The 21,218-nt window shown below is 37.2% G+C and overlaps 2 protein-coding genes across 2 annotated transcripts; both read left to right on the plus strand.

The window, feature by feature from the left end:
* Positions 1-4,632: 4,632 nt before the first annotated feature.
* LOC108702419 (hemoglobin subunit alpha-3-like) lies at positions 4,633-6,421 on the plus strand. Its single transcript, XM_018237874.2, has 3 exons — positions 4,633-4,762; positions 5,276-5,480; positions 6,232-6,421. Exons 1-3 carry the CDS (start codon positions 4,668-4,670, stop codon positions 6,358-6,360), a joined length of 429 nt encoding a protein of 142 aa, XP_018093363.1. The 5' UTR covers positions 4,633-4,667; the 3' UTR covers positions 6,361-6,421.
* Positions 6,422-17,704: 11,283 nt separating this feature from the next.
* Positions 17,705-19,335, plus strand: LOC108703098 (hemoglobin subunit alpha-3-like). Its single transcript, XM_018239068.1, has 3 exons — positions 17,705-17,889; positions 18,440-18,644; positions 19,114-19,335. Exons 1-3 carry the CDS (start codon positions 17,720-17,722, stop codon positions 19,240-19,242), a joined length of 504 nt encoding a protein of 167 aa, XP_018094557.1. The 5' UTR covers positions 17,705-17,719; the 3' UTR covers positions 19,243-19,335.
* The last annotated feature ends 1,883 nt before the right edge of the window (positions 19,336-21,218 follow it).

Below are 21,218 nucleotides of genomic sequence, written 5' to 3' on the forward strand. Positions count from 1 at the left end.
AGTGTTTTCTCTTTATTATTTTTTCTATTATATATTTTTGTATCTTTACTTATCTAATATTTATTTGTTGAGTGGTACCATAGATATTTTTTGTTATGTGGCAGTAGCACAAACCAAAGTATTTTCAATAAAAACAGTAAGATCTACATACAATATGCTTAATTTTAAAAACTGCATAATTTGCAAACAAACTTTCTGCCTTAGCAATACCTTGAGAATCTATTTCACGTTAGTGTATCATGCTGCAATAACACAGTTATTTTCATTCTACTATTAACAGGCTATGCACAGGATAGTATAGACTGTGTTTTCCATGTTTTTGTGTTTGATTTTGATTCAGCAATACACTTCTATAAGCCTTATAGGACTTTAATGAATCCTGTTTGCTACACAGAAAAGTGATGAGACTAAAGATATTTTACTTGGAGTCTCCATCTGGATCATCACTATTGTTCCTGTGTTAGGTAAGGCATAAAGGTTCCTTGGATTTAACTGTAACAAAATTAGGGATGCTCCGAATCCAAAGATTCAGCCGAATACCGAACTGAATCCTAATTTGCATATGCAAATTAGGGGTGGGAAGGGGAAAACATTTTTTACTTTCTTGTTTTGTAACAAAAAGTCGCGCACTTTCCCTCCCCATCCCTAATTTGCATATGCAAATTAGGATTCCGATTCGGTTCGGCCAGGCAGAAGGATTCAGCCGAATCCGAATCCTGCTGAAAAAGGCTGAATCCTTGCCGAATCCCGAACCAAATCCTGGATTCGGTGCATCCCTAAACAAAATCAAGATGGAATTTAACTTAATAACTTTTTTACTCTCATATTTATTATCCTTCATATTAATCAATATGCAAAAAGGACATAGTAACATGCTCCAAAAATACAGGTGTTATCAAATGCAGATCAGGGTGTGCAAAAATCAGCCATATTTTCTGTACTTTTTCGCCCTGCACATTAAAGAGATCCTGACACCAGAAAATCAATTCACATAACCTATATGTAATTTTTATTATACATTAATACAGTAGAACCCCCATTTTACACTTTGAAGAGTCGTTTTTTAGTATTCTTTAAGGACTCAGGTAAGAGTAAGTACTCTTTTTATGAGAACTATGGGATGTGATTTTGCACCAATTAGCACTGTTGCATTCCTCCCAACTGTCCTGTTTTTAGAGGGACAGTCCCTCTTTTCACAGCTCAACCTGCAGTCCCTCGTTTGTACTGGAAAGTCCTGTTTTTCTCGGTACTGAACAGCCAGAAAAAGAAACAACGTTTCTAACTTAATTGGCTTTTGGCAGAGAGCCCAGAACAGCCATAGCAGCAGATAAGATACTTTGTAACAATTTCAAGATAAGCAAATAAGTAATTGTAACAATATAAGATAACAGGTCCCTTGGGAAATGTTAGACTCACAGCGTAAAGGGCAATTCACCTTCATTAGCAAAACTGTAATAACTGAAAGAAAACACAGAAATATGTTCAAACTTTCATAACCTGCCAAATTTTGTAAAATGAACATGGTAATTAGGGGGTATGGCCACAAAAACAGGCGTGGTCAAAAAATTACCTGCGCCAACTTTTTTTTCCCTCTTTTTATTTCCAAAATTTTGGGAGGTATTCGATTGTTTTATATCAAGTGGTGTTTTTTTTACAATGGATCTAAATCTATATTGCATATAATAATTCTATTTATTGGAATAACCAAAACCTTGTGCTTTAATACAAGCACCACAGGCACAAAGAAGCAGCATGCGCCTTTACAGAATTTCTAAAGGCATTATATCATTAGACTATTGACAGTAATGAGTAGGTGCAGTTCCTAAAATAATTGATTGAGTGTGTATCATACCATGTGTGTATACCTTATAATGATGCTTGCCACAAGTGCCAGCTCTACCAGGTATCTATGTGTACACATCTCAATACAGTGGTAGTAGCTGCTACAATGTGTAGGTCAGTGATCCTATGTTCCAACAGGAGTTGGGAGATACCAAAGACTTTTCTTTTATCCGCCCTTGTAAAATGCACACCCTTTGCTAAGCATGACTGATAAGGATGTTTTCTGGCTTTACAGGCAACTTACTAGAATTGTGTACAAAAAAACAAAAAGTATTCAGCACAGTAAAAGGGGATCTCAGCACGGGGAGTGGACAATCAGGGCCCCATTTGTCTGACTAGTAAAATATATGCATGTTATTGTATAAAGTGAAAGAAAACCTTATGCATTTTGTGCTGAAGAAATCACCTAATCAAACTGTACTTGTTTCTGACAGATTTTAATATACTTCTTTAGAGTGTTCCAAGCATGTTTATTATGTGGAAAATATTAGTGACATAAGCATTTGTCTTATGTTACCTCATAATCAGTAGAAAACAAATGTATTTTTTTATAGCAGGTTATGCAACCAAGGGTAAGGTTGACAAACAGGTGATAAAGTACACGAGTGTGGATACACATTGTTACAAGGCCAAGAAATGGTCATTCAGACACACAGGCAAGTTGGCTGCAGCAAATTGATTGGGTTGGGTTGGGAGGTGACCGGCCGGGTTGCCTAAGGCACCCGGTTAGCTTGGACCAGCTTTGCTCACAGAATAGCTAAAACCATGGAGGTGATAGTAAACATTAAGGGCCTGATTTATCAAAGGTCAAATGTAGAGTTTTTTTTTTTACCTCAAATGAACTTGAATGACCTCGAAATTCAAATAGTATCTTATTTAAGAAAAAAACTGCCCGGAAACTTAAATCGAATTCAAATTGAATTCGACTAAACTCCCAAAAAAAGTCGAATGTCAGGAAGGCTATTAACATCTTCAAATGGGTCACTGGACATCTGAACTACATGAACTCGGCAGGTTTTAGGTGGCAAATTGTCCAATTCGAGTGGATACCAGAGTCCAGGTAAGATAAATCTCGAATTCGAATTAGAATTTGGATTATTCAAATTTTGAGTTTCGCCCAAAAATCCAACTCGAAAATTTGAATTTACAATTTGAACCTTAATAAATCTGCCCCTAAATGATATCAATCTTACATTACAGGGTACTGGCACACAGAATGTTTTTGTGCCCGCAGTAAATCTGCTATACCATAGCATAGACAACAAAATGTTCAATGTTTATTTCCCATTACAAAGTACATATAGACAAATACAAGAGTCCTCTGCACTCAACCCATTATCAATATATTTAAGACAGAGACATTTTGTGCATACTGCTACTGAAAAATGCCTTACCCTTTAAACAAAACAGGGATTGTTTGTCCATATATTGCAATATATTTAAGCTGGCCAACTACGTCAAAGTCATCCCATATCTGGCCAGTCCTATGCTCAATTTTCATCTGATTCATTTAGGGGCCGATTCACTAACTTCGAGTGAAGGATTTGAAGTAAAAAAACGTCAAATTTCGAAGTGTTTTTTGGGCTACTTCGACCATCGAATGGGCTACTACGACCTTCGACTACGACTACGAATCGAATGATTCGAACTAAAAATCGTTCGACTATTCGACCATTCGATAATCGAAGTACTGTCTCTTTAAAAAAAACTTCGACCCCCTAGTTCGCCATCTAAAACCTACCGAACTCAATGTTAGCCTATGGGGAAGGTCCCCAATCCTTCGAATCGTTCGATTCGAAGGATTTAATCGTTCGATCGAAGGAATAATCCTTCGATTGTTCTATCGTACTATCTGCGCTAAATCCTTCGACTTCAATATTCGAAGTCGAAGGATTTTAATTCCCAGTCGAATATCGAGGGTTAATTAACCCTCGATATTCGACCCTTAGTGAATCGGCCCCTTAATGTTAGCACATAGAGGTCATTGATAGTTTACATTAAAACATATTTATGTTTGAATATACAGTAAGGGGCAGATTTACTAAGCTCGAGTGAATAGTTTGAATAAAAAAATATTCGGATTTCGAAGTATTTTTTTGGGTACTTTGACCATCGAATTGGTTAACTTCGATCAAATTCGAATGAATCGAATGATTCGAAGTAAAAATCGTTCGACCATTCGATAATCGAAGTACTGTCTCTTCAAAAAAAACTTTGACTTCATACTTCGCCAGCACTTTTCTACGTTTTTTTTGATCGAATAAAAATCCTTCGATCAATCGCTTAAAATAGTTCAAATCAATTTCATTGTTTGATCAAACTATTTTTATTCGATCAAAGCTTTTGCACTAAATCCTTCGAATTTGATATTCGAATTTGAAGGATTTTTTAACCCTCGAAATTCGACCCTTAATAAATTTGCCCCCATGTGTGCAGGATCCTTTGCATGTTTGTACATTTGTGTTTCACCCTTTTTTTATGCTTATGGAGAGTGAGCTGATTGTCTGTCTGTCATATAATAAACCTAAATCATACCTCATGGAAACTATATTTTCATACAGATCTCTTAATAAAATTAAAGAGTGTATTCAACATTCAAGAATTAAAAGTGCCTTTTCATTGGGTTTTATACACACTAAAAACCTAAAGAGATAATCAATGGAGATATTGTTACAAGCATCTGGGTGGTGTTTGAAACTGACCAATGACGTTGGACTGTCGCCAGGTTCTGCTGACCCTTCCTCTATAAAAAGTCAGGGATACAAGGGACAGCACAAGCATTTTTCAGGTTTTCATCTGAAGCCAACAACCAGAACACAAGCAAAATGCTCCTGTCTGATGCTGAGAAGGCTGCAGTTGTGTCCCTCTGGGCAAAAGCATCTGGCAATGTCAATGCCCTTGGAGCTGAAGCTTTGGAAAGGTAGTGTTCTGTTTAAAAGTTAAAAGAAATCTTAAACCAGAAAACATATTTTTTTTATTTACAGAATTGTATAATATGTGTCTTTATCATTAATTATTGGTTTCTCTGTTTAATGTTTGTTTTTGTCCCATAAAACGGTTAAAGGAAAAGTACTCTTTAAAAATGTTTAAAAATGTTTCCAACAGTATGTGACTTCATCTGGGGTCAGTTTTTAACAAAGGGCACAGTGAATAAATGCTGCAGCAGCTTTTGTAGTAAAAGCATGCAGTATCAATAACGTTAATATTACATTGTTTTCATTTAGAAAGTTTTGGTTTAGAATGCTATTGTTTGAAGCATGCATAGAATGCTTATATCTCTTAAGATAATTATTATTTTGAGAATTAGTGCCTCGCTTGTCACATATGCCACAATATTAAAACAGAGTTGTGGTTTCAATTTCTTAGGTCGTTAAAGTATTTATTCTGGAGAAAGAAACAGTAAAAAAAAGTTTTTTGTGTTTGATATTTGCAGGCTGTTTCTGAGCTTCCCTCAGACCAAGACTTACTTCAGCCACTTTGACCTGAGCTCTGGATCTCAAGATCTCCAAGTCCACGGAGGAAAAGTCCTGGGTGCCATTGGAGAGGCCACCAAACACATAGACAACCTGGAATCTGCTCTGTCCACACTGAGTGACCTGCATGCTTACAACCTGAGAGTGGATCCTGGAAATTTCAAGGTAGGTTGTTAGTCAGTAGAATAAAATCTATAATAAGGCAGCTACATGGTATTTTAATGTAAGAGTCTAAATTGTGCTACTTGTCTAGCAACCCATAGCAACACAGATTGCTTGCTATGGGTTACTAGACAAGTAGCAACCTTTAGACCATTTAATATATAAACCTTAGTAATTTTTCTATAGTGGCAGTATCCAAGTTATGTTGATTAGTTGGGCCAATAGATACTTCCAAGTGTCTGAGATAAACCTTAGTAATGTTTCTATAGTGGCAGTATCCAAGCTATGTTGATTAGTTGGGCCAATAGATACTTACAAGTGTCTGAGATAAACCTTAGTAATGTTTCTATAGTGGCAGTATCCAAGCTATGTTGATTAGTTGGGCCAATAGATACTTCCAAGTGTCTGACTTTGTCCCCATGAGATGCACATGTGGCCTTTAGTAGACTAGGATATGTCTTGACAAATGAGGAAACTCAACAGCAAACAGCTTGAGGGAACCACCCAGTTTGATACATGTCTGTATGCATTCTGATCTTTAATGTTTAAAAGCCTAATAACTGTTTGTATGACCAGATTTAGTTGACTTTGAGAGATGTAAATATTTTGATTGCATAGCTCTGTAAGATAGAATTCAGCTACATATTTAGAGATCTAATGGCAGTCTTAATGTTATTTCTGTAGAAAAAATTAAGTTTTTTTCCCCCATTCTGGCAACTGACAAAATATTCATCAGCATTTTCTTTTCTTGCAGCTTCTGTGTCACACTATCCAGGTGACTCTGGCTTCCCACTTCCAGGCTGAATTTGATGCCACAGCCCAGGCTGCTTGGGACAAGTTCCTCGCCGCCATCTCTACTGTTCTCACCTCCAAATACAGATAAATCCAGAATGGTCCTTTAAATGCAGCTAAAATTAAACAAATAAATAAAGTTTTATAAAATACGTGAATTTAATTTGTTTCAGTCTGTGGTGAATGCAAAATGCAGTGTTGCTTTAAGTAGTGGTTAACCTTTAAGGTAACTTTTATTATGTTATTATGTTCATTATTTAATTTTTATAGTTTTTTAGTTATTTACCTTTTTCTTCTGACTCTTTGCAGCTTTCAAATGGGGGTCTCTGACTTCCTTCTTAAAAACAAATTCTCTATAAGGCAACAAATGTATTGTTTTTGCTTTTATTACTGATCTATTCTATTCAGACTCTCTCCTATTCATATTCCAGTTTCTTATTCAAATCAATGCATGGTTGCTAGAGTAATTTGGACCCTAGCTACCAGATTGCTTAAGATGCAAATTGAAGAGCTGCTGAATAAAAAGCTAAATAACTCAAAAACCTGCAATAATAAAAAAAGAAAACCAATTGCAAATTGTCTCTGAATATCCCTCTCTACATCATACTAACATTTATCTCAAAGGTGAACAATCCCTTTAAGAGTTATAATTATTCTTTTATTCGTGTGAAATACTCATTCAGACTCATTCTGGTGTAAAAAATATTACCGGAAATATAAATTATAAGCTATTATCCAGAATGCTTGGGACCTCAGACTTTCTGGATAATGGATCTTTCCACAATTTGAATCTCCATGCCTTAAGTCTACTAGAAAAACATGTAAACATTTATTAAACCCAATAGGCTGGTTTTGCTTCTAATAGGGATTCATTATATCTTGGTTTGGATCAAATACAAGGATCCATTTTATTATTACAGAGAAAAAGGTAATTTTTTTTAAATAATAGATTGGCTTTCCGTAATTCAGAGCTTTCTGGATAATGGGTTTTCCATACCTGTATATGGAAATATAGCTGTAATTCTGGGAACAGGTATTTTGGAAGGTGTCAACCCCACAACACATATGTCATATAGAAACTTCAATACATAGTACTGTTATTTTGTATATTGAGTTTACAGTTCACAGCAGACAGTAATAGTCAGTAATTTCATGTCACACAACAATATCCTCAACTACTGCTCTGTATGATTATCCTATACACAGTAGTTACTCTGTACAGACATTGTAATGTTACAGCTTTTCTTATTTATGTTTATTTGAAAATATTGTATTTTCAACTATCAAAATGATAAAAGATAATTTTAAAAGAAAAATAAAATCCACAATTAAAGGAGCCTCCACCACAAATGGCTTTTGTGCATAATAAAAGAAAATGTTGTTCTCAGCAGATATCCAATACACTTTAAACATTTTCAACGATTTTAAAGGTGTTAGAAATTGCTGTCCAAAGCAGTGTTTGCTTATCCCTGTCAGATCTCCAGGTCTGTCTCTCAAAATAATGTAACTGGAGTTCACTTCCAGTATTTATTAGGGATGCACTGAATCAAGGATTCCGCCTTTTTCAGCATCCTAATTTGTAATCCTAATTTGCATATGTTAATTAGGGGCGGGTAGGGAAACCACGTGACTTTTTCCACTTTTTCCACTTTTTCCTTTCCTGCCCCTAATTTGCATATGCAATTTAGGATTCCAATTTGGTTCGGTAATCTTTGACCAAGGATTCAGGGATTTGGCCAAATCCCAAATAGTGAATTTGGTGCATCCTTAGTATTTATAATCAGTTGGCTTGCAACATTGTTTAAAAGTCAGCCAGGAGTGCTGGAAATATAATAGCCAGACGAATACATCTTTAATAGCAATCTATGTTTTATTAGGTTGCTTTAACAACTTGATTTTACATAACTTATGCAGCCAACTCACACAGTATGAATTGTTATAAAAGTTATTGACTCAACATCTATCACTCAGAGAAGCATAAATAGTTTGGTTCAATGGGTAGTACAGGTACAGGTCCAAAGTCTACTTAAGTCTCATAATACATAACGACCAATCAGAGGATTGCTTTCAACGAATGTTGGTTGCAATCAGTTAATACATCCAGGACAAATATGTCACCAGTTACTTTGCTACCATAGATAACTAAATATTTCTGAAACTTCCAATACAATTTGACAAGTTTGCAATTAAATCTAAAACCCCTAATTGCCGTGAGATAAAACAAATGAAGGTGTGTATTGATTATGAAGCTCAAAAAAACGTATGGTTTTTAGTCAAAGTTCTGTTAGTGTATGCTTATTAAAGTGCTAATAAAGACAAAAAAATGAAATATACATGCTGCTGATCCTACATCCGAGGGGTGTAAATCAGCATCTTAGAAAGCAATGGCAATCTAAACTGGAAAAGGTAGAATCACTTTGGTTCTACACTATGTTAAGCTCATACTCCATTTTCCATCCTTGCAATATTTTAAACATCAAAAGTTAAAGAGGTAAAAATATATAGTGCAGTATTTTTAGACAAATAAAACTGTGCATAATAAGCTTTGTTCCTGAATTGGGTCTCATATCCAGTCCATCCATGCACTGTATGCTTACCCACCAGCTGCGTGCAATTGCCTTCCTATAGAGAAATAACATAGGGTGGAGGGTATGCAAATAGTATAATAAAAATTGCATAAATAAGAATACAAAATTGCAATAATGTTCATTAGACAGTTATTGCATTGCAAATTGTAATTGTATATAGTGCACTTTTATGATATTCTTGAAGGCGACATACAGTACTCTTTTGACACAAACATGTATTTTTCATCAATAGCCTTATCATGTGAAAATGAGGGGGTGTCTCCAGCTTAATATTAAGCCAAACAAAGTGAAAAGGAGGTTTAATCCCCATCTGAATCAACCCAAATAAGTAATGATCCAAATGGAATCATATAATTAAAAGAATGTTTATTTTATGCTTTATATTGTATAGATTAAACCCTAACCCTTAAAACCATGTTACAGGGCAGATGGGGGCTTTGCCTCCAAATGTCTACAGAGCAGTTAGTATAATGTATAACAACACAAAGTAACACAAGTGCCCTCAGTGTGTAGCTATGTGTAGCTGGTGGTTTGCTAATTGACTGGAGAATATGGAGCATAGTCCCAGGCAGAAGGTTTCACTTAGGCAGTGGCAAAGATTTAAAGTCCCATAAGTCTTTTCGATCATAATCACAGTTTGTTGTGATTATCATCTTAGTTAGACAATAAAGGTATCACCTTTCCACCACTTTTGTTATGCTTCATATGAAAAGTTCTACCCTATAACTAACACGGTACAAAAACTTTAGCTGGAACCATAACGTCCAGTCAGTGTCTTTATATTGATCTGCTTGTAGAGGTTCTCTCATTTTGGGCTGGGTCACTTGAGAGGCAAAACTGTGAATGGAGCACACACAGCATCATGGCTAATTGTGACAAATACTGGAAGCGGGATGCGTTTGTACCCAAAGGAATGCCTTTAGGTTAGAAAGGGGCGTTTTCATTGGCTTGTAAAGTTACAGATAATATGTGGCTTTTGAGTCTTATCTTAGTGGTGAACCATCACCATGGTAGACACAAAGTCACACTGTCACAGATAATATAGAGATGTAGCATAACTCAGTTATTTTCTGATTTAATTTTTCATACTTGTAATATGACCTTGCACATACTGTTTTATAGATGTTATTTGCTGAATTAGTATTTGGTACTTTTTGAAGGACAAGGCAATGTGTTTGTAAGATTCAAAAAACTTTTTAGCACAGAGTTCTATAAGGAGGTGAAAAAATTCCTTGCTTTCATATTCATATTTCTTACATGATGGATAGTTTATCCATTCTTTAATTTATTAAATAAGGAAAATTTTATAAGGAAAGATATAGAAACCAGTTCAGGCATATCTTTCAACACGGAGCAATTTGCCTTTGACTTCCATTTTTACGAGTACCTGGTGGTCTAGTGGGGCAGCACGGATGCCCACCGCACTCGCTGTGGGGACGCCCACTGCCTTCTTCTTCCTTGCGCCGCTCCTGATTGTTGCTTCCTGGTTCACGGTTGGCGCGAAAATACAAATATTTCAAAGCTCAAATGTCTTATTAAATGTCTTTTGTTATCCGATTTAGTACTGCATTGGTATTGACCCTGCCTGTTCCACGTCTCGCTGTCTGCTCCCCCATCCCTTCTGCATACGTCCGGTTCCCTAGCCCGTCACCTTCGTCCGCTCACATTACGGGGCAAATTTACTAAAGGGCGAAGTGACTAGCGTGGGTGAAAATTCGCCAGCGTGACATCATTTCGGTACTTCACTGATTTACTAACAGTCGTTGGCATAACATTCGCTAGCGAAGGAGACTCTAGCAGTAGTTTGCTCCCTAATGCCTGGCAAAGTTGCACTCTGGAGAATGGACATAACTACACAAATTCCCTAAGATACGGATTTTAGACTTGCCTTCGCCAGCTCAGACCAGGTGAAGTGCAATTGAGTACATAGAAGTTCCTTAAAAAATAGTTGAAAAATTTTCTAAGTCCCAAAAAACGCTGGCGTCTTTTCCTTTTTCAGGGTGATAGGCTGAATAAGAGTGTAATTTTTTTTGGGGTAACCATCTTCCCCCTACATTTCCTAACATATGGCACATAAACCATACACTGGGCTCATTTGTAGGGCAATATATCAACTTTATTTAATTTTATGAAGGTTTCCCGGGCTTGTGTAATGTATTTGCTGCAATATATACGTTCATTGAACTTTAACTTCCCGCCGTATGCAAATTAGCCAACACTAGCGCAACTTCGTTTCGCTTGAAGCAGTAACGCTAGTGCAACTTCACCAGCGTTCGGCGCCCTGGATGCAACTTTGGATTTTACTGAATTAGTTTTGTCCTGGCAAATCCACACCTGGCAAAGTGTTGAGCTGTGAGTGAAGCTGTCCCTGGCGAATTTTCAGAGGTTAGTGCCCCTAAGTCCTGGCGGCATCTGAGTTGGGGAGGGTTCCTCCCGAAGCCAAAGATGTCTGCTATAGTCAAAAAAGTTAGCCGTGACTGGGTCCTTGGAGTTAGTTCTGAGTTTGAGATAACTTACTCTCTTTTCTTTATATACTATGATACTATAATCTATTATTCCATCTAGTTAGCCTCTTTGTTCTCATATAAATTGGGAATGGCCATGAAATAGGTCAAATGTTTAGCAGCATGAGAGCCCACTGACACCTGGACCCACCAGGGCTTTTCCTGGTATCCCTGTGGGCCAGTCCAACACTTTGTATGTTTTACATATTTGAATTTCTGACTGCTTCCAGAAGTGCAAAATCAACCATCAGCAGGTGGCATTTACTGGATTCCTGTCTAAAAGCAAACATATTTTTGGTTGCTATGGGGTACTGCACATGGGCAAATACCAGTGCCCTTTATTATATATAGGAATATCATGTGCTGATGCCTCCTTTCCAATGTCAATACTTACCAATGTCATAGGTCAACACTTAGTAGGTTTGGAATCAATGCCTGCCACATTGTTCCTTTTAGGGTGCTATTTCTCTCTGCCAGTGAATACTGGCTCCATACAATAGTCTTACATTTAGCTTGGACCATTAAAATGATCCTTCAGAGAATGTATACCCTACAAAACTCACAAAAAGTCAGAAGACTTAAGAATAAGGAAAGGCAGCAAATGCACATTTCACACCTACTCAGTCATCTGTCAACACCCCAGATGCTCCTCAGGTCACTCGTCCTTTATTGATTCTGCTTCCTGTATTCTTATAGGGTGCAGCAGTTCCTTGTGCAGGAAACCATCAGATTTCTGATCCATGGCAGTGCTCTGCATTCTACATCACAGAAACAATGCACAGTCCAGCTCCAGTTACAGCCTTTGCAGTTTTGCTTCTGATAGGTCCAAGGTTGGCTATATTAATGCACTCTTATTTGGTACTCTTGTGGTAGTAATATCACCCTAAGGTTGGCAACTCAAAGTAAATACATTTTACAACATGCAGGCTATGGACATAAGTCATATGTGGAGTTCAGAATTTGGTATGTATTTAAGAAATCTGAACCATTAAGATATGTTAAAACTCTTTTAACTTCCCAGGCACACCTTAGCATTCTTGTACTTCTCTCTGGGGTCTTCATAAATGACACCTCAGTTTTTTATTCAAGCTTATAGTGAGTAGTGATGCCCTGAAAGAATTTCCTTGATTACTGTTAGAAGGTAAGAGGAAATGCTTAAGTAGCGTTTTAGAAGTGAAGACCATATCCAATACCATTCTAGCACATTGGATCTGCAGAAATGGGATCTAATTTTTCAGGTCCAAGGCTGGTTTATTGTTAAATCAACAAGACATTGAATGTCCAGTTAAAAGCAAAAAAGTCCAATTGGTTCTGTATTTGATGTATAAGTGTTTGGTTGCAGCTCCAAATATCTCCACCTTGCAGGATTAACACATAGGCTTGAAAATGTATTCTGTGGGGAAGCGCAAACAAGAAAACTCCTGGTGCAGAATATCCAGATAGGTATGTGCTCAGTAAAAATTTATAAACTTTGCGCAGGGCAGATTGGTTCGCAAAGTGAATATATTTGCTCTGCGCATGGTTATATTTATAAAGCTGAATAAGAGGACTGTGAACTGTGAATTTAACTTACTGTCAATGCTATATTCGCGCACAACAACCTCGCACATTGGGTGCACTTGCGCAAACTCCTATCTCATTAGCGCGCCATTTGCGAAAATATTTTCACACTGCGAATTCTCAAAAATCGGAAAGACAGGCAGAGCAGTGCAATATATTAGCGTTCAGGAAAAAACATGCGCAATATAACCATTTGTGAAAAATATGCGCTGCACAAACTTTATAAATGACCCCCACTTTCTCTAAAACCATGAATGTTGTGAAATTTATTAAATGAGCTGAACTGAAAATGCATGAGCGAGAAAAATCACAGAAAAGTTGCAAAATGCGCAACTTTTTCGAATTTTCCAACAATAATTACGACGAAATCCTCTAAAACCACGAATCAAAGAAAGATCATCCAATTGTAAAAGGAATTTCTGCTATATGTTGTTTTGCACTAACCTGTGACATATGCATTACTTTTACGTTTGTATGTACCACAAAGTGCTTTATTTACTGAAAAATTGCAAATAAAACATAAGTTACAAAAAAAAAAAATTTCTGCTAGTGACTTCTACATGATTTTGAAAGGTTTTATCTGGAGTATTTTCGTATTTAGAATTGTCACTATTTTGTCAAAATCCTGGAAAGTTTTTTTCCTGAACTGAAAATGTTGTGCTTTAATAAATTGGCCCCATAGTATATATTTAAATATTGATATAAAGTATATTTATAGAATTAGAATTTTGTTAAAATAATGCAAATATTTTAGCAATAAACTTGAAATTTAAAGAGAGTCACTGTACTTGCAAAAATCTTAGGGCCAGAGGTCAAACTATCTGTTGCCTCTGTAAAAACACATCTGTTTGTTTGTTGTCAGTTGTAAATGCAAAGCTAAGGAATTTACAAATACAGTATTCACACAGATAACTTTGGAAGACTGTGCTGACCCTGTAGGAACAGAGAGATAGAGATATATTCCCTCATAGCTTGGAGTGATAAATGACTGGGTTGATAAAAAATGATAAAAAAAATCTACTCATGTGCCATTACCCTCTGTGCTAAACTATACAAAATATGCAGATTTTTTCTATCAGTCCCATTATTTTTTGACCTGTGCAACTGCATCCAACTGGGAATTACCAAACTTCTTGTGTAGTTTAGAGATACTGACACTATAAATTAAACCTTTTTTTTACATCTATCATAATATTGTCTTTGCATGTTATTTATAATTTTGCAATAAAAGTATTTCCAGATGCTTTTATATTACCCATCTAATCCCTCATGTTCCTCTATGAGGGGGCTGCCATACTTGAGTTTCAGCAGTCTGTTAGCATTAGAAACTCTAACTGACATGTTAAGAAGGGACAGTCAGATTGGCAAAACAGTGAGGTTTAGGAACTTCAAATAACAATTACTTACAAAAGCAGCCATATCAGTGAAAAACGATCAATATGAGCTATAGGAAACTTTTGATGTACATTAATATTTTGAATAATAATATTTTAGTGTCAGTATCACTTTAAGGTCGTATTGGTAACTGTAATTTGACACTAATCATCAATGATCCTTTTCTTGCAGCTGATGAACCAGAGTATCCTGCATACACTGAATGCCTACTTCACAAAGGATTTTATTGCTGAAATCCAGAATGCCCTGGAAAAGCTCCTTACCATTATTGGTGATATCCTTGGGTACAAGTTTGTCTAAATTTGGATCTAAACACTTATTTTAAAGATAAGAAACTTGTCCAATGAAATGCCAATAAAATCTTCATTTCAACATGTGATGTTTTCCTATTTCATTCATCTAAATTAACAAAACAAATACTATATTGTACTTTTAAAAAATCAATGGTTATAATTTCCATAATGGTAAAGCTTGTATTATTAGGTTCATGTTCAGGATTTTCTTCTTTCTACCAGTTTTTAGTATGCATAGCTTGTTGAGGTGGCCATTTAACTAAAAATCTGCTTACCTGATTGTTGTCCACTTTATCCACACACATGGTTGCGTCAACACTATTCGGATGTTCATTGACTTTAACGCCGGTGTCATTTCGAGTTTTGCTAATTTTTCGCAGTTTCGTGAATTTAGCAGGAAATTCACAAACAGGAGAAATTTGCCCATTACTAATGGTTTCCTTTTCTTTCCTATTAACTTCTAAAGTGCTTTAACAGATTTACATAAATATAGATAGAATTATGTACATTTCATAGTTACATATTTGAAACTGATTCATTTCACAGTAATGCAAAAACATAGAAAACACATAGTAACATGAAAAAATCCACATGTCCAGGAAGTTCACCCTTTTTGTCTAATTGAAATCTGCCTAAATGCTCGTTGATCCAGAGGCAAAAAATCCTCATCAATTTGTGCCCAAGAAGGCTCCAAGATGTCAGTTGCATCAGCCATACAATGCTGGTTTTTTTTTTTTTAATGTATCTTCTAGTACATCCACTTTAGGACGAGGATTCCATAACTTTACAGATCTTACTGTAAAATAACTTTTTCACCCATTTTTCATAAAAGTATTCTCATATGATACATAATGTTTGAGCAAAGCACTCAGAATTACAACACATATACATATACATACACATATAAAGGAGAAGGAAAGGTCCAATCAATGGGGGGAAGCCAAATGTTAGGATTCTACTCATTTACCCTGGGCTGGTGCTCCCAATGGGGCTGCCACAGCAGGGGCCGGCATATACCACCAGGGCCGCCATTAGAAATCACGGGGCCCCGTACAACAAAATTTTTGGGGCCCCCTGGGCCCCGCCCACACTGACGACCAAGCTCCGCCCCATATCCCGCCCACATCGCAGTTAAAAGACCACACAGACATCAGCGCTAAAAAAGTAACCCCCCCCCCACACAAGTTGTAAAAAGCTATTGATGGTCAGGGCCCCCTTATAAAAAAAATTGGGGCCCCAAAAAAAAAAAATTAAAATTTTTTTTTTTTTAAAAACATTGGTGGCAGGGGCCCCCTGTTAAAAAAAACTTGGGGCCCCAACAAAAAAAATGTAAAAAAAAACTAAAAAATAAACAAACATTGGTGGCAGGGGCCCCCTTCTAAGTTAAAAACAAATTGGGGCCCCAAAAAAAAATTTGAAAAAAAATTAATTTTTTTTGAAAAAAAAAAAAAAAACATTGGCGGCAGGGGCCCCCTTATAAGTTAAAAACAAATTGGGGCCCCAAAAAAAAATTTGAAAAAAAATTAATTTTTTTTTGAAAAAAAAAAAAAAACATTGGCGGCAGGGGCCCCCTTATAAGTTAAAAACAAATTGGGGCCCCAAAAAAAAAATTTGGAGAAAAAAAAATTTTTTTGAAAAAAAAAAAATGGTGGCAGGGGCCCCCTTACAAGTTAAAAACAAATTGGGGCCCCAAAAAAATTTAAAAAAAAAATAATTTTTTTTGGAAAAAAAAAAAAAACTGGTGGCAGGGGCCCCCTTACAAGTTAAAAAAATTTGGGGCCACCAAAAAGAAAATTAATTTTTTTTTTTAAAAAAAAACCCAAAAAAAACAATGGTGGCAAGGGGCCCCTTACGAGTTAAAAAAAAAATTGGGGCCCCAAAAACAAAAGTTTTAAAAAAAGATTGGTGGCAGGGGCCTATAGAATATTAAAATAATACATTGGTGGCCAGGGGATTAAAAAAAAAAAAAAACACAAACTGGTGTTCAGTAGAATTGAACTCATGGCTTCAGTACTTCAACTTCGCCTCCTTTCGTGACTTCGGGTCTTTTCACCGCTTCAGGACTTCGGCTTCGGCTGTTTTCGTGACTTCGGGTCTTTGCGCTGCTTCAGGACTTCGGCTTCGGCTGTTTTCGTGACTTCGGGTCTTTTCGGCGCTTCGTGACTTCGGGACTTCGGCTTTTTCCGTGACTTCGGGTCTTTTCGTCGGATCGGCTTCGGCTTTTCGGCACTTCCGCATTCGGCACTGAAGAGGCAAGACGTACGGCTCGGGCGCTCGTAAGGGGGGCCCGGATCTTCAAAAAAATGCAGCGCTGCCGGGCCCCCCTTCATGCCCGGGCCCGGTACGCTTGTCCCCCCTGTCCCCCCCTGATGGCGGCCCTGTATACCACCAATCACCCCTACAGGCCCACCACCCCAGCCACAACACTCCTCCACCCTTCCCCCACCAGCGAGTATTTTCTTTTCTCTCCATTCAATTGGGGCAGGGAGAAGCCTGGGAAGGCACAGTATCAGGTGGCATTTGGAAGTGGGTCTGGGCCAGTCCGACCCTACTTGTGAGAGAGCAATCCTCTTCCTCCCCTCTTCTTTCTTCAAAATCCCACCGATGCATGGGCAGTAGAATGGAAAAGCGGACTTTTTTGTTAAAAACTCTGCCCCCATCGATTGGAACTTTCCTTCTCCTATAAGGAAGATTGCTGAAGAAATTGGGCCTATAACTTTAAGAGATTCAGAGAGGAATACAGGGCACAGTTAAAAGAAGAACATAATTCTCATATTTCCAGTATAATTCTGCAACACTAATGTTAAATGGCTATAAAACTGTGAGCTGGGTATCTTCCTAGCACTATATAAAAATGATGTTGCTGCTGTTATTCTTATTAAGATGCATTTATTAAGCACCAGCATATTGCATATCAATGAACTATTGTCTAATAAACTTGTGTTTAGCATGGAATGCAGTTTTTTTCAATTGTTTTCAGTTTTTTCTATGTAGGAATTTGCCAGAAAACAGTTGTACGGGCACAGCACGTTTCCAACGCAGATAATATCTGGGTGGTGTTTGAAACTGACCAATGATGTTTGACTTCTGCTGACCCTTCCTCTATAAAAATGTCAGGGATACAAGGAATAGCACAAGCATTTTTCAGGTTTTCATCTGAAGCCAACAACCAGAACACAAGCAAAATGCTTCTGTCTGATGCTGAGAAGGCTGCAGTTGTGTCCGTCTGGGCAAAAGCATCTGGCAACGTCAATGCCCTTGGTGGTGAAGCTTTGGAAAGGTAAGATTCCTTATAACTGGCAACAGTTGTCTTATCTGCCTTTGTTAAAAACACTTTAACATGTGATTAAAGGGCATTATATTGCTTTTTAACATACCGTAGGTTCAATGAACAGTGCTTAGACTGAACATATTTTTGCCTGTTGCTTTGATCATCCAAAATCTATGTGATACTCCCTCTATATAATGGACTACTAATCTAATTATCTATCTTGCAAGGACCAGTTATGGAGAAGCTTCAGATTACCAGTTTGCCCTGTTTAGCTTAAAAAATATCAAAATCATAGATGTGTTGTGATTAAAACAACGGGCAAAAAATTATGTTAAGCACAAGCCTTATTCATTGAACTCAAGTTGAAAAGGGGTAAACTGCAACTTTAAGTTTGACAAAAATTAGAGGACAGTGACCAATGTTGAATACAGGGGGAGGTATGTAAATGTTCACTGGAATGCCCCTAGCTTACTGTTACATTCAGAATTTGAAAGCTTTTTATATTACTTTCTTACATACCCCTTTTACTAAAATGGCCAAGTTAATTTCATATTTGCAGGCTATTTCTGAGCTTCCCTCAGACCAAGACTTACTTCAGCCACTTCGACCTGAGCGCTGGATCTCAAGATCTCCAAGTCCATGGAGGAAAGGTCCTGAGTGCCATTGGAGAGGCCACCAAACACCTGGACAACCTGGAATCTGCTCTGTCCAAGCTGAGTGACCTGCATGCTTACAACCTGAGAGTGGATCCTGGAAACTTCAGGGTAAGCGTTTAGGCAGTAGGCACCTGTAGCTCAGAGATACACAGTACTCTGGATCCTCTTATGCCTCAGACAAAGACAAACAACTGCTTACTTACTTACTTATTAGAATACACTATACATGCATAAAAAGCTGGTTTTCTGTTATCAGTCATATAAACCACAACTGTTGTGGAACACCAGATTTAAAACTGCTCAACATGTTTGGTCTGTTCCCAGAATTCCAGTGTAATGGAGCTGGCAAAAAATGATGTTGTAGACGATTTAGGTACATTTCTGCCTAAACAGTCACAATGCACAAGCAACCTTGCCTTGTGCCGTAAATAGGAGGATTGTTAAAAATATCCTAAATGAATGACTGTGTGTTTGAGCATTCACTGTAAAGCTCCTTTCTATCAAAGCTAGTGTCAGTGTATCTGCATCTCGGTATTTATTAGTGTTTTAAACTGATCAGCATTTCCTTTTCTTGCAGCTTCTGTCTCACACTATCCAGGTGACTCTGGCTGCCCACTTCCATTCTGAATTTGATGCCACAGCCCAGGCTGCTTGGGACAAATTCCTTGCCGCCATTGCTACTGTTCTCACCTCCAAGTACAGATAAGCCTGTGGCAAAAATACATGACCTCTACAGATCATTTCCAACAAATCCACTGTTCCGTTCATTTCAACCTTATTAAAACAGTTCTCTTGTAAACTCTTTTGTGTCTGTATTTTAGATTAAGTAAATGCAAACACCCATTCTTTTTTGAAGGATAAGCTGCATTCTATCTTTACACACCAAATCACAATTGGTGAAACTGCACAGGAAGGGGGAGTATGAAGTGTTTAGCATTATTCACTGTGCAGTCACAATTTTTTATGCCTGTCTTAGCCCCTGAAACTCCTTGCATAACACACTGTAGATTAAAAAAAAATATAGTACATTTTACTGTTGCACACAGCAATGAGCAACATATGGGGTGCCATTTGTCCCAAATACATTCTGTATACAAAACTATCCCTAATACACAGAATGAATGTCTCTCATGTTATATAAGAATTTGTGACCATACACAGAGAAAAAAAATATACAAAAGACTTGTTTCTATTAAAGAATGAAAACAAAATCTGGTTAGTGCACAAAAGGATGTCATTATATCACAAACTCCATTCTGTACAGTTTAACAAGCAATCTGTCTCACAAATGTATAACCTCCATGTAACGGACGCACTTATGTGCAAAGTTACTTACAGAATGAATTATGTAAAAACAAAGTTGGACATAATATATAATAGTGTAAGTAACTAGTGCATGTCAAGCTAGATTTGACTGACAAAATAGATATCTGTGACAGAAAGCAAGATTTTATAGTACAGGATTCATTCTTTCCACAAAATGACAGTTTTGTTTCACAAAACAGATAAAATAACCATTCTGTGAAGCAACACTGTCAGTCACATTCCTGAACCAATAAGAACAAAGCTTATTGCCATATACAAACAAGATGAGAAGTGGCCAGCTCTGCTCCACATGGCTAAGGCAAAATATCTGACCTGCTATAGAGGGCGCCCGCTAATGTCCCCTGTGCTGCATAGTAATAAACATGAACAAACCTTTCCTAAAAGAGCTGCTGTTAAACACTACAGGTTCATAAATGGAAGTTTTTACAAATGTCTGAGAAATATAATGCTGCACTTCTAATGATTGTAGAAAAAGCAAAGTATGCAAAACATAAATATGATCATTTTAGGTGATATGCCTAGTCTTATTATAGTAATCTGCTTGTGTGGCCATTTTGGTTAAGGGCATTCCTGCTGTTTTGCCATTATCTTATGACTCACTCCTGTTCCTCTTCCTGTCTAAGCTGAGAGCAATAATGGGACAGGCCACACCCACCTGCCATCTTCTGTTAAATGTACCAGAAGTTACTGTGCTTGTCTGGCTGCTTCGCCTGACTCTCAGTTAGTTTTAAGTTTTGTATAAGATAGTTAGACTCCAATGTCTCCTCCTAGCTGTAATCTTGCACCAATTCGCTTGTAGTAGTCACTTAATAATGTGCTTACCTATAGTTCAACTACTACATAATAGCTTTAGCCAGAGACTATGGACTGATCATGTGCACACATACCTCCCAACTGTCCCTTTTTCAGAGGGACAGTCCCTCTTTTGACAGCCCAACCTGAGGTCCCTCATTTGTACTGGAAATCCCTCTTTTCTCTGCACTGAACAGCCAGAAAAAGAAACAAAGTTTCTAACTTAATTGGCTATTGGCAGAGAGGCCAGTACAGCTAACAGGTGCAACTAAGATGCTTTATAACAATTTTGAGATAAGAAAATAAGTAATTTTAACAGTTTAGATATGGAGAAATATTTTCAAATTTTTAGAACCTGCCAAACTTTGTAAAATGAACATGGTAATTAGGGGGTGCTGCCACAAAATGGGTGTGGTCAAAAAATTGCAGCACTACATGCAAAAAAATTTTTTGTCTCTCTTTTTACTTCCAAAATATTGTATAGTATGATGTGTAGGTTATATGAGCAGCCACTCCTGAGTACTGTGTATAAACAAAAGGGGGTCATTTAGGCAGGGGCAATTT

The sequence above is a fragment of the Xenopus laevis genome, chromosome 9_10S (genome assembly GCF_017654675.1).
Source record: "Xenopus laevis strain J_2021 chromosome 9_10S, Xenopus_laevis_v10.1, whole genome shotgun sequence".
In the NCBI taxonomy this organism is placed as follows: domain Eukaryota; kingdom Metazoa; phylum Chordata; class Amphibia; order Anura; family Pipidae; genus Xenopus; species Xenopus laevis.

Bases quoted from the DNA above. Each gene is read 5' to 3' on its own strand.
- LOC108702419 (XM_018237874.2), top strand. From the start codon at position 4,668: ATGCTCCTGTCTGATGCTGAGAAGGCTGCAGTTGTGTCCCTCTGGGCA. The intron at 4,763-5,275 runs GTAGTGTTCTGT...TGATATTTGCAG, and splicing joins GGAGCTGAAGCTTTGGAAAG to GCTGTTTCTGAGCTTCCCTC. The intron at 5,481-6,231 runs GTAGGTTGTTAG...CTTTTCTTGCAG, and splicing joins TGGATCCTGGAAATTTCAAG to CTTCTGTGTCACACTATCCA.
- LOC108703098 (XM_018239068.1), top strand. From the start codon at position 17,720: ATGTCAGGGATACAAGGAATAGCACAAGCATTTTTCAGGTTTTCATCT. The intron at 17,890-18,439 runs GTAAGATTCCTT...TCATATTTGCAG, and splicing joins GGTGGTGAAGCTTTGGAAAG to GCTATTTCTGAGCTTCCCTC. The intron at 18,645-19,113 runs GTAAGCGTTTAG...CTTTTCTTGCAG, and splicing joins TGGATCCTGGAAACTTCAGG to CTTCTGTCTCACACTATCCA.